At 40.1% G+C, this 14,025-nt stretch overlaps 1 protein-coding gene across 1 annotated transcript in view; it reads left to right on the forward strand.

The window, feature by feature from the left end:
* The window catches only part of LOC308524029 (uncharacterized protein), a 124,106-nt gene that overhangs the window by 39,986 nt on the left and 70,095 nt on the right, over positions 1-14,025 (forward strand). The window contains exons 2-3 of the mRNA XM_081098166.1: positions 7,352-7,389; positions 9,696-9,941. Of these exons, the coding sequence (XP_080954292.1) occupies positions 9,724-9,941 (218 nt within the window). The 5' untranslated portion in view covers positions 7,352-7,389; positions 9,696-9,723. The remainder of the gene's footprint in view (positions 1-7,351; positions 7,390-9,695; positions 9,942-14,025) is intronic.

Below are 14,025 nucleotides of genomic sequence, written 5' to 3' on the forward strand. Positions count from 1 at the left end.
TTCCATTGCAAGAGGAAGGAGCGGGACAGGAGACGGGTTGCAGGGAGGCCACTGCTACTGGAGGCCATGGTCATGGTAGCAGCCCCCCTTTATCCTTCTTTGACATAATGTTCCCTAGACTTTTATATCCTCAAACGACTATTCTTTCTTGCAACACACTATGGGGAATCTAGGTTAAGATGAACTATACAGACAAGAGAGAGAGGATGACATTGGGTAGCAGGATGAGTAAAACACATTTAATTCATACTTGCTGATCGCAGGGACTCCATTACCGCTTAATGAAGAGGGAGCATGTTACCGCCTTGATTTTGTCTAAGACCCTTTCTGTTTCCCATGTTTGCAAGCACCACATATTTCAGCTTAGGAAATAATTCAAGTTCAATATGATCAGGGAGGTGTCTCACTTTGTTAACAACGGTCGGTTGTGGAGCTAGCTGTTTGCCAAAGGGAACCTCCTTACCATTCATGACCCGGGCACGTACCTTGGTTGCAGGCTCCTCCTCGGCCCGGGTCCTGGTTGGAGCGCACGCAGGGGCAACCAATCAATGTGTTTCTCTCACATTGATATTCCTCTCTGTCTTTACCTTTTTCTTCTACGCCCTCTAAAAATCAGTAGGAAAATATCCTCGGGTGAGGGTTAAAAAACAACAACAACAAATGTGGTTAAATTAGATTCTTTTAAAAATATTCCAACAAATATAACTGATCAGAAAGTTTTCTAGAACTGCATACTTTCATGAAGTTAAAATACCCATCCAAAGTATATTAGTGTACTGCAGAAAATTAGCACATGCAAAGTAATGTAAGCACATGGTACTTTAATTTTTTTCAGGGGCCCCGGGGTACCGTTATCTGCTCTTTGCTGGGAAATCACTCATCATGTAGCTATTGGGGAAAGGGAGCACTTGGGCTCCTTTTCTGGGAGCAATCCAATGCAGTATGGATATTAATTAAATTTATTAAACAAATAACACAGCGACTCGGGGAAGCAGGGGTCCATCTGCCAGCTCTGCAGACAGATCTCTGCAGAGATGCAAGCTGAATGGTAGTTAAAGCGAAGTTGCCGAGCTCAGCAGATGGGCTCTTGTCTCCAGTGGGGGAGATTTGGTGGCGGTCCAACAACTCTTTCCCCCCTCCAGGTTTTTGTTCCTTGCAACTGTGATTGAAGAAGCCCTTCTCTGCCTTTTCCCAGCCTTGTGCCCCCCCTCCCCCCACTTTGTTTATTTGAGCAATGTTTAAATCTGAGTGATTTGTTAGAGAGGCAAGTCCCGGCTGATCTCATTTTGTGTATGTGCTGTACAGCTCAAGCAGAAAATAATTAGGAGAATGTAATCCCATTGACTTTGCACCCCACTTGTGTACATTGCAGCAGCTCAGCCTTGTGCCCTGGAATAAAGTCTCTGAACAGATTCAGATATAGTCAGTATCTCCATTCTCTGCCTTTGGAAGTTCATATTACTCGGAGGTTCAGATGCTTATTATTCTTAAAATTGTATCTTAGATTGCTTTTAGACTTATATGCTTTTGAAGTAATGCAATTTAAGGATTCTTGTTTGGTTTTTTCCCCCTCCCCCTTAATGTCTTCATATTCTGCTGTCAAGTGTCTAGGTGCCTTAAATCCTAGTGTCTCCTTCACTTGCCATCTGGGGTGAAATGTCGTTGACAAAGTTAGATCAGCACATTTGTGATTGGCTGTGTCTTTTAAAAAACCACTTTCCCACCTCCCGACCCACCTCTCCCATAAAAAAGGATGGTGAACTTGAAATCTTTCTCTAAAGAAGGACCACTTTGGTTTCAGTTGATTATCACTTCCCAGCATTTGGACCAATTTTTGACAAAAGCCCACTTGAACAGAATTTAATGCTAGGATGTAAGATTTGGTGGAAAATCATCCCTCCACACACACCCCTTTTCCCTACCTGACCTTTTGCAAAAATTATTTTGTAGAAGGTTCTCTTGTCTTTGGCTATATAGCCCCTTGCCTGGAATCAATGCCTTCCACAGGAGAGGAGTGGCGGGGGGGGGGGGTGTGGGGGGGCAGAAAAGGGGAGCCACACAAGCCCTACTAGGCAGAGTGTGTGCTCTCTTGATGGCAAAGTTTTGGACTAAATACTGTAGATGCCACCTTGGGCTGAGTCCTGAGTGCCCTTACCTTGAAGAGATAGGTTTGGTTTCGGCCAACCTGCCAATGGGATAGATTAGCTGAGATAAAGACACCTCTGAGGAATAGAAACTCCTCCAATCAGAATGATCCCCACCCAACCCCCCAGCTCTCTGCTAGCAGAGATCTTCGCTGGCTATAGAATTCAAGGAGAAGAGCTGATGAGTCTGGGAGTATGATTTTCCCTAGGTGTACTGAGTTTTATGGGAATATGGAGGTCAAATCCTTAATCCGGCTTTGTCAGAAGGACCAACAAATGGGCCCATTTTCCCAGAGCACAACAAAATCTCAGCCAGCAGAGCCTCTATCCAACCAGGACAGTCAGTTCATTTCTGCTGCAACTGTAGACCTTTGGCCAAGTCCATCCTTGGCGTTGGTCCATGTTTATGCTTTTTTGAACCCAACTTGAAACCTGAATTGCTTTGGTTTGATCAGAGATGCAGGATTTTAGCTGACGTTGTCAGATTGCTCCTCACTGAGATTCTATCTCTCCCTCAGGCCACACCAGTATTAATAATATGAAGTTCTATGTTACTATGGCGAATCGTTGGAATTAGATCAGGGGTGGGGAACGTCTGGCCTGCACACTGTATAAGGCCCAAGAAATCTTTTGGTCTGGCCCTGCCAAGGCATTAGGGGGAAGTTAATTAAATGTTTGATCAAATATAGCAGGCTAATTTTTAAGTTGACAATTTTGTATGGCCTGCAAATGATGTTATAAATATCCAAATGGCCCTTGGCAGAAAAAAGGTTCCCCACGCCTGAATTAGGTGGAGATTTTTGTTTTTCATTAGAACCCTGCCAACGCTTATTGTGAACTCTGAGAGTTATTGTTACAACCCCGTCCTTTATGGAATTTAAAAAAGCTCAGCTCAAAAGATAGTCACGAAGTAGCTGGTGAAAAATGTTTGTTTACCGGTGAATCATAGGTGAACTGCCAATTTATTTCTCTAATTTGTTGGAAGTCAAAATTGGCTGGGGTGGGGGGAAGATTCGACATTTTGAATTCATAGGCCATTTACCAGTGTCTGCACTGTCTCTCCTTCCACCCTGGTGTACCTGGACTAATTTCGTTCTCTGATTTAAATCACAATCTAGTTGCTCTGGCATCTCAATTTAAGGGAAGATTGGACGTTGTTTTTCAAAGGGAATTGCAAGTGTTTTACACTTGTCTGAAAACAGATTGTGGCTTCTTTCCCAAGGATAAGCTTAGAAATTATGTATAAATCTTAGGGTTTCATTCTTAGCAAAATGTTTTCAACCCTCTTGTCCACACATTAGTATACATGAACAACACACAGAAAAAGCCAGGGAACAGCCTGACAGTGTGAATATTTCTGATCTGCTTCCTGCCCCTGCCATTCTACAGGACACATTTTATTTACTCTGCGGCTTCTAATTGCTTTATTGCAAATTTTGTAGGCAGCCTGGCAATTTGGAATGGAATGCATAAAAAAGCTTTTGACTGGGGACAAAGTTAACACTCATCTGTAAGGAAACAGAGAGTAGCTTTACAAATAACAATGCATTTTTTAATTGCTTGAGAAGGACAGGTATTTTTCAGATGTGTTTATTTATTTGGCTTTGGTGTACTTTACTTCCAAGAACTCAAGTGCAAACTTTAAAAATATTCATTCCAGGGGCTCCTGGACTGAATAATTTATAAAAGGAACCAGGATTGTGAGAACCATCACCAGCCTTGTACAGTCACTGTCTTCAGAATTAACTGCTGTGGCTGTTCAAAGCATGGCCCTCACTCTCTAGAAAAGGGACTGAAGAACAATGTCTCAGAATGAAACCCAGGCCTGGCAGCCCAGCTCCTGAGGGGAAAAGGAAGGTTCATGGTCATTGTCATCCTTAATGATCTCACAGCCCATTTCCCACATCTCAGTCTTATTTCTGGGACCGTTTCTGTAGTTTTTTATAATCCTGGACCCGATGAATATTGATTGATTGTCGGTTCAATTTGCACTTGGCTTCTAGGAGCTGAGCAGAACAACCCAGCACTCTAGGTTGTGGCCTCTGGCCAACTGAGTCTTCTCCGTTCTGGAATCCCGTATCTTTGCAATGCTTTGGGTTCACTGCCTTTGGCTCTTATGATCTAGTCTTCTGAGGCTGAGCTGACAGGAGAGGAGGGCCTTCCTGATGGCTAGCATGATTCTTTTGTTCATATTCTACAGTAGATTTTGATTCAAATCCAGAGTCATACAGTCAGAAGTGAATTTATAAGACATCCAGCCCATCTTCCTCCCACTGATAATCCATGTTGGAGGGGGGACTTTAGGGTGAGTGTGTGGGTTTATGCTGCTTGTCAACTCGTAACAACAGACAATTTACCCCCACATTGTTGCAGTTTTCAATTTTGTGAATTTTAAATGTTTTTTATGTTAGAAACTTATTTCTTATACCAGCGATTTTCAACCCTTTTCATCTCATGGTACACATAAACTAATTACTAAAATTCTGTGGCACCCAATTATGTGTATTGTACCCAAACTCCAAGGCAAAACATCACAAAGATTAGTTGTTGGGGTAATTACTTAACATCTCCTAGCATCAATTTCCTCATCTTTAAAATGAGAATTGATGTGCTGTAAAGATTAAATGGCATGATGTATGTGAAGCCCTTGGCATGGGAGCTGGCACGTAATAAGTGGGTACAATACACATAATTTATTTGTCATAGATCTACAATCATTGTAAAGTTTCTAGTTTCAGGAAAATATATTTCATAATAAAACACAATTTTAAAAATCAATGAAGTGATAGTTTGAGTCATGTGGCCAGATTTGAGATATCCAAGGAGTTAGATTAGTCAAAATTCTTCCTGGAGCATAAACCAAGTGCTTTGGAAAATGGCACTAATGTTTTTAGACTCATTCAGTGTAATGTTTCAGTAGATCAATACTCTGTGATTCAAAAAGCCCAAGATTATCTGATATTCCTAAAAGTCCTGGGCATAAATTTGGCCTGTAAGTAAGTTTGATTCTTAAATAGATCTTAATTTCTTGCTATTCCCTGGTCCTATTCTGGCTCCAACGCTGACCAAATATTATCTCCTTGCAGCTTCTGGTCTCACAAAGGACAGATGAAATAGGGTGAAGTGCTTATGCAAATTTATCACCCCTTCCAAGAAAGGGCTTTCTTCTATTTTGAGATTTTTGCTGGTAAATTCAGCAACTATTTTTGGAGAGCAATTGACCTGAGAAAATTTAATATTTTTTAAATCACGTACTAAAATGCAGCCTTTGTTTACTTAAACATTATTCAACCTAAGTGTAAAACACACTGCTAGGGCCCTTTAAATTTTTTTTGTTGGATTTTTTTTTAATTCAACTCTAAAGACAATTCAAGTGAGAAACTTTAGTGCATTGATTTTGTTCTTTGAGTCATTGCACTGTAATTAGCTAAGTTGCGTTTTAAATGTAGCACGAGAACATCTTTCTTGTCTGTTTATGTCAGGAAAAAATGGCTAATGAGCACTTATCAAAAAGATGAACATTTTTTCATTAGATTAAGTAAAATCAAAACAGATTTATAATGTACTATTATATTTTGGCCTGGAATAAATTGAGCAAAATAGCGAATATTTTCACAGCTTCCTGAGAATTTATTTGCATGGCAGGATCCTCCTCCCCCACACGCTTAGACTTCAGGAAAGTGCCCATTTGTGGCGACTTTGTGGAGTCAGAGCGCATTCCCAAAGGCTTGGGAAAGCTCCTGATAGTATTTATGAAATCTGAGCATGAAGCAGGTATCAAAATGGATTTTCTTTGGATTATGCCAGTGAGCTTTGCTACTTAATGAAGTTCTTTAAAATTATTTTAAAAAATTACTTCCCTCGACTTTCTCATAGTGGTCAGTCAGAATGCCACCTAGTACTCAGTGTCACTCATGCAGAGATTTCTTTCATTTTGAGATTTTTGTATGCGTTCAAGTGGATGAATATTAGCCTTGTGTTGCCAAAAGGTACAGATGATGAAGGTTGATTCCTTAGGAAAATTTAATGCAAAAATGTACAAGTTTAAGAACTTTCTCCTTTTAAATGTCATTTAGATGGCAGGTTATTTTCAGATCATCAAGGATTCTAAGTCATTACTTGTGCTTCCACTATGTGAGAGCTAAGTCTGTCTTCATCATTATCTATTTGGGGGCCATATAAATATGCACATATCCACAAAGCAACCAATATAACAGGTCATTATGTGGCTTAAAGAAGAATCTTGACTTCTTCAAGTTTTCTGAGTTTGTATTAGGGTGAATGTACAAGAGATAAATTCCCTGAATAATGAGAGAGAGAGAGAGAGAGAGAGAGAGAGAGAGAGAGAGAGAGAGAGAGCGCGCGCTCTGGATATTAGAGATTTAATTTATTGTAATCCTGTAACTTCTCTCCATGTAGCACAGTTTTGGGGAAACATTTAATCGAAATACAATACAGTCATAAAAGAATACGCTTGATTAATTTCTACACAGTAACATGCCTATGTAAACACCATCTAGACCACAGTGTAGAATATCACTAACAGTACAGAAGCCACCTTTGTGCCACTTCCCGGTCATTGTCCCTACCCGAGGTAACAATCTTCTGGTTTCTATCACAGATTACTTTTGTCATACCCCTCATTCTTCAAACATTCCTAACTTTCTGGAACAATGAGATGTTCCAGGGTTACCTTTTACTTTATCTGCCCAGGCATTGGGACCAGTCATTTCTTCAAGGAGTCCTGGTTCCATTTTGTGTAGAACGGTATTTAGAAAATAAGATCTGGACACTGAGTGTGCTTATCTTGCTGCTGGAGTGCCGCAGGGCTCAAAAGGGCAAGGAAAAGAGGGCTGTCTTTATCTCTATCCCTAACCTAGGCATTAATACTAGACTCCCAAATCTTACCTAACATTTGAAGGTTCATTTTGGTCTTTCTCTTTCCGGTGTTTGCAAGTCCTTTTTGTAAGTGAGAAATCTGGCTAAATTATCCTTAGTATATTTACTCATTTGCCAGGCTTAGATTCTGTCAATATAAAAAACATAACCTCCTAACCAGTGTTCAATATTTGTTAGAAGATTTTTCTTTGAGGGTATATAATCAGAACCCTGTACTCAAAAGTAGTTATTTTTTCTCTTCTGTGTAATTATGTTATTCATTTGACATATAGTTAGGCTCACTTGTTTCTGTTTGTATTCCATTTTAGGTTTAAATTCTTCGTCATCACCATCATCATCATCTTGGGTGAGTATATAAAACATTAAAGCTCCCAAACCCAAAATTACACAAAAAGCTGTATTCAGAAGAGTGTTACTACCCCTCCTCCACCCTGTCTACCTTGTTAATGTGCCCTCATTAGTTTCTGGTTCAACTCTCCTGAATTGCTTTTTGTAAGTGTAAATAAATACTTTTATATTATCTTATTTCCTCTTCTTTCTTACACAAAAGTAGCATACTATATATAGTCTTTTGCACTTTGCTTTTTTTGGTTGACAACCAAGATTTCCATATCACATATTCTTTAGTTTTCATGTACAGCTGCATAGTATACCATTGTGTGAATGTATCAGAGTTTATTCAACCAATGTCCTATGTGAGTCCCCCCGCCCCCCCCAATAGTTTTCAATTGCAAACGCAGATGTACCTTGTTCATATCGACTTTTGTACTGGTGAAAGTATATCTTCAAGGTAACTTTAGATGTGGGCAAAAGGTAAACCCACTTGTGGTTTTGTTAGAGGTTGCTAAATTCTTCTCCCATAAGGCAGGACGCTCCCACCAGCAATGTATGAGTGTCTCATTCCTTGTGTCTTTGTCAAGAGAATGTGCTGTCAAGCTTTGTAATTTTTACCAAGTCTAATCATTGGGAAAAGGTATCTCAGCATAGTTATAATTTTCATTTTCTTAATGATGCCTGAAGTTGTCCATCTTTTCATATGTTTAAAGGTCATTTAAAAATCTGTATTTGTGAATTGTGTGTGACTTTTGCTTAATTTTTATTGTTTTTTATCTTTCCTCTCTGTGTTTTAGAGTCCTTTGTGTATTTGGGATGCATAGACTCCCTTTATCTTTGACGCCTGTTAATCATAGTTATTTTAAAATCAGTGCGAGTCTGCGGGACAATTTTATTGCCTTTTCTTTTGGGCTTTGGTCATTTGTTCTTCTTTCCTAATAGGCCTGGTAGTTTTTAACTGAATGTTAGACTTTGTGTCTAAAACGTTGTGGAGACTCTGGATGGTGCTGTTTTCCTGCAGAGATGATTTAGGTTTCCACTGGCTAAGAGGTGATGCTTGGGTAGACAGCCTCGCTCAAGGCTGGTCCATATAGGGTTTGCTCTCACTCTAAGGAAGTGGCCCTTTTGGGGTCGAAACTTAAAGTCTGGGGTCTTTACCTTCCTCCTTGGCAGCCCTCAGCACAGTGAGACTTCTATTTCCTTCCTAGGCTTTTAGCCTTGCAGCAGTTGCTTTCTGCTGGTTTCTCTGTCTCACTGGAGCACGTGCAGCTTAGGAGTCAGCAAATGCCTTTGGGGAAATTTGCACTATGAGGCTCACTTCTCTGCAGCTCACTCTTCTCCAGGATGTTGGCCTTTCAATTTGTGTCACCTCTTCCAACACAGCAAGACCACTGCAAGCTCTAGGTTGCTGTTATCTCTTCAGCCTTTATTCCCCACATAGTAAATTGGCAGATACCCTGATGAGAAACAACAGTAGCAAGTGCACCCTCACTGCAGTGTGTTACCCTGTCCCCAGGGTTGCAGCCTATAAAGTCCCGCTACCGTGATTATTTCCTCACGCCTTCACATGGCTCTTCTTTTACATTTTATCTCACTTTTATAGTTGTTCTCAAACAGAAGGGTTATTCTGATACTATTTATTCCATCATAGCTGGTAGCAGTAGTCATCTTTCCATTTAGCACATTTCATTAAATTTATATGGAAATGAGAGAACACAGTCAAATTGACAAAACATTTTAAAATTGACAAGGAAATTGGCCACTGTTGGGGTGGTATAAATTATTAAATCAAAATCCTTAACAATTTATTTGCCCTTTGACCCAGCAATTCTGCTTTTAGGTATTTATTTTAAGAAAATAATCACGTGTGTGTGTGTGAAGGTTTATTTACAAAAATTCCAATCCGAGTCAACAAAATTGGAATCATAATCCTCTATATGCGATAAAGGATTTTATAAATTGTGATGCTTTGATACAGTGGAATGTAATGGAATTCAACATTAAAATGATGTAGGAGAGTATTTAAACATATCAATAATCTATTGTTAAGCACAAAAGATTACAAAATAACTTGTGTTGTATGGTCCAATTTAAGAATATTTATAAAGATATATAAATATAAGGCTAAAATAATTCCCTTCCTTTCTCCCAAATCAATAACAATAATAAGAACAGTAAATAGATTTATGACAAGGACCTGCATTATCAGGGAAGATTTATTTCTTAGGGGAAAAACTTTAATTTCCTTCTGAAATCAATGGCCAAAATTTAATGCAATCGCTTTTGTGAAGCTAAAGATTTCTGCCCTTTCACTTGAAGGTACCCTTCAAGGCAGCAATCACCGACTATGGCCTCTTGGGTTTGGAGGATGCTTCCTAGGAATGTCCGTTTCTTGACTACATCATCAGAGAACCAGCGGGTTGAAGATTGTCATCGTCACCAGGAGGCCTATGGGTACTTCTTGCCCATCCAGACGAGGTGGCAGGACAATGACCAGTATGGCCACGTGAACAATGCCGTGTACTACAGCTACTTTGACACCATTATCAACCACTACCTGATCAGGTAGGCTTGGGGTCTGCAGCCCCACATCCTCACGTCAACCCTCTGGGAGTTCAGGCGGGCATTTTGGGAAGGGATTCCTGCCATTTTCCTCTGCTAGCGCACCTCTTTCATTGAGTCACTGAAAGTCAGATTATTCCAGAGGAGAACAGGGGGACCGACATGTGGGTGAGGCAAGTGTCGTCCTGCTGCTCCTGCAGCCTCAGGTGTACTGTGTCTTGGTCCTTTGGACTAAACTGTCAGCAAATGTGCAGGCTTTGAATCTCAAATAAGCACCTACACAACAAACCATGTAATATTCAGATCCTGGGCAACTTGAGCTGACAGAATATCTGCCCTCGAGGCCTTTTTGTGAGACAAGCAGCTGCTGTCCCCATTGAAGACACATAAGGGGCAGGAGAGAGAGTAAAGATACAAAGATATTTGTTATAGTTGCTGAATGTCCTCAAGACATGATTGCCATCCTATAGGCATGTTTACAAATTTGGTTAGTATGATTCTCTATGTGAACGACTGCATGGTATAGACAGATCTGCATAAATCCTCGCTTTGTCTTGCATTGGCTATGCAATTTTGATCAAATTATTTAGCCTTATTGAATCTTCTGTAAAAACAGCTCACATTTATTAAGAGCTTTCTCTGTGTCTAGCACTGTGAAGAATTTTACACAGATTTTCTTATTTAATCCCAAGACAACTCAATGAGAGAGTAGCAGATTGTCAGTACACTGCCTGGATCTCCTGCCTATACCCTTTCGGGGCCGCACTGGCCTGTCGTCTGTCAGCACCAACATTTATCTGCCTAAGGACGATCTCTAGCCACCAGAGCTCCTTTGGCAGTTAGGCCAAAAGTGCAAGGAATGTATGCCTCCTGGAAGCAACCTGCCGTCACTGACTGAGGGGAGTTGGGGTATAAATATCCCAGCATCCTCACCTCTTGAACATCTGTGATCAGTTTACCCAGATTCCCAGGCTTCCCTAGTGGGACTAAGCTCAAATTCCCAGATTGGTACCTTAAAAAAAAAAACAGATAAAATTTACATGACATAAAATCTACTGTTTTGCCCTGGCCGGTTTGGCTCAGTGGATAGAGCGTCGGCCTGGGGACTAAAGGGTCCTGGGTTTGATTCCGGTCAAGGGCATGTACCTTGGTGGCAGGCACATTCCCAGTGGGGAGTGTGCAGGAGGCAGCTGATCGATGTTTCTCTCTCATCTGATGTTTCCAACCCTCTCCCTCTACCTTCCTCTCTGTAAAAAATCAATAAAATATATTAAAAAAAAAACATTCCAACTTTTAAAAAAAATCTACTGTTTTAACTATTATATAGTATACAGTTCAGTAGCTTTTAGTGTATTCACAATATTGTGGAACCATCACCACTAATTCCAGAACATTTCTATCACTCCTCCCCCACCTCCCGCCAAAAAAAAATTCTTATTAGCAGTCACTCTTAAATTCCCTTTCTTCCCATCTCCTCACAACCATGAATCTATTTTCTGTCTCTATAGATTTACCAATTTTGGACACTTCATATAAATGTAGTCATATAATATGTGGTTTTCTGTGTCTGGCTTCTCCCACTTATTATGATGTTTTCAAGATTGATCCATATTATAGCATGTATCAATACTTGGTTCCTTTTTATGGCTGGACGATAGTGCATTATATGGATATACCAGTTTGTTTATTCATCAATTGATGGATAGTTGGATTACTTCCATTTTTTGGCTATTATGCATAATGCTGCTATTTATGTTCAAGTTTTTGTATGGACATCTTTTAAATTCTTTTTGGGCATGTGCCTAGAACCGAGTTGCTGGGTCTTATGGTAACTATATTTAACTTGTTGAGGGACTGTCAAACTGTTTTCCACAATGGTTGTGCTGTTTATATCACCACCAGCAATTTATGAGCGTTTTTGGTTTCTCCACATCCTTACCAACATTTGTTATTATCTTTTGTATTACAGCCATCCTGGGGTGTGTAAAGCGGTAGCACATTTTGGTTTGGGTGATGATTAATGATGTTGAGAGTCTTTCCATGTGCTTATTGGCCTTTGGTATATTGTCTTCAGAAAAATATCGAATCAGATTATTTTTCCATTTTTCAATTAGATTATTTGTATTTTAATTGTTGGGTTGTAATAGTTCTTTTTATATTCTAGGTACTAGACCCTTATCAAATATGATTTATAAATACTTTCTGCCATTCTGTCATTTTTCTTCACTTTCTAGCTAGTGTCCTTCGACCCATAAAACTTTTTAATTTTTATGATGGAGTGGTAACTTTTAAATTAGCCAATGCTTCTTTATTGGCTACGTTCCTTCTTGTCCCTTCCTCACTCCTACAGGAATATAAATCTACAAAAAATACCTGATAGTTCTTATATCATGGATTTGCTGTGTCAGGAAAGTTAAACTTCTTCTTTCAAAAGGTTATGCGTAGAACAACTTTCAGTTGGAGAGAGTGCCTGGTTGTCCCTTGGTGATATGTGGTCCCAAATCTTCACACTAATTTTACTGTGTGCGCCTGCCAGTAATTCCTCTAGAAGTTTTATTATGAATAATAAACTTTTCAACCCTCACTTTAGCTTTTAGGGGAATGTGTGCTTTATACCTTGAAATCCACAGGAAGAAGTAAAAACAGTAAGGCTCCTTGTAATTCCACATCATTTTTCACATAGGGAAACTTAACAGTGATTTTTTTCCAACTCGCTCTAGGGCTACTCACTCTTTTTTTTAGGAAGGAGCCTTGTAACTTCTTTGGATCAATTCTTAAGAATCATTTCAACGCAGTTGGGACCTAGTGGTATGTCTTAGTTCAGATTGCTATAACAGAATACTATAGACTGGGTGGCTTAACAACAGACATTTATTTCTCATAGTTCTGCAGTCTGGAAAGTCCAGATCAGGGTACCAGAATGGTTGTGTTCTGATGAGGGCCCTCTTCCTGGTTTGCAGACAGCCACCTTCTTGCTCTAGCAGCCTCTCATGGCCAAGAGAACAAGCTTTAGTCTTTTTATCTTTTTATAAGGACATTAATCCCATCATGGGGGACTCTAGCCTCATGACCTCATCTAAACTTAATTAATTCCCAAAGGCTCTACCTCTTAATACCATCCCATTGGGAGTTAAGTTTCAACATACGAATTTTGGGGAACACAGACACGTAGCTCATAACACGATTTTTGTGGCTTTTGAATGTGTCCCATTAGTGAATGGAGCTTCTGGAAAGATGATGTGCAAAAAATGCTGGTTGAGTCTTTTATCCAGTGGAGATTGTGGGGGTAGTGGTGGGGGTTGACAGCATGTATTCCTACCAGAATAGAAAGTGTCCCGTCTCATGAAGAAATTTCCAGGTATTACACATTGATTCAAAAATTGTGAAAATACCCTGGCTATTGTGGCCAGGGACTTTCTAGTCAGGACAAAAAAGTGGTTTACCTTTATACTTTTGCTAAGAGATCTGAGGATTATTTTTAACAGGTTGCTCACTGACTGTCAGAAGCCAAGCCTGCACCACATAAAGGTGCGAGAATTTTGCCAGCCGCTGTGAGGAAGGGCAGCTGGTCACACCCAAGCAATGCATCCCTACCAGGCTGGCACACTGGCCTCCTTCCACCGGGCTTTCCCAGGATGAGCAGCGCAGTACATGCGCCAAGAACCCACGGGACAATCAGTGAGGAAAATCCTCCTCTGAGGGGGGTTTTCTCCAAGAGAGGGGACCAGGGAGTGTGGAGGTATGGCGAGGGAGGGTGAGAGAGACAGCAGAAGAGGCCGCAGCCTGCCCAAAGTTCCCATCACTTTGACACGCGGAAGGGGTTAAGTCATTCTTGAACAGTTTATCGCTCATCAATTGCAATTAAATATGTTTATATTAAATTATGTTCTGTAATTAATGTAAAATCCTTTAGCCTGTGCTGTTGTTAGAACCAGATGCTGAAGTACCAACAATATTTCAACGCGACTGTGCTGGCTCGCCAGCTGTCTAACGGTAATTACTTTAATCTCAGCTTGTTATCTAATTATCACCTTTGTAAAGGGAAAAGTACTCTCTAATGCTTACTGATTGTTTCAGATGATGATGA

The sequence above is a fragment of the Myotis nattereri genome (genome assembly GCF_964212035.1).
Source record: "Myotis nattereri genome assembly, chromosome: 9".
NCBI lineage: Eukaryota > Metazoa > Chordata > Mammalia > Chiroptera > Vespertilionidae > Myotis > Myotis nattereri.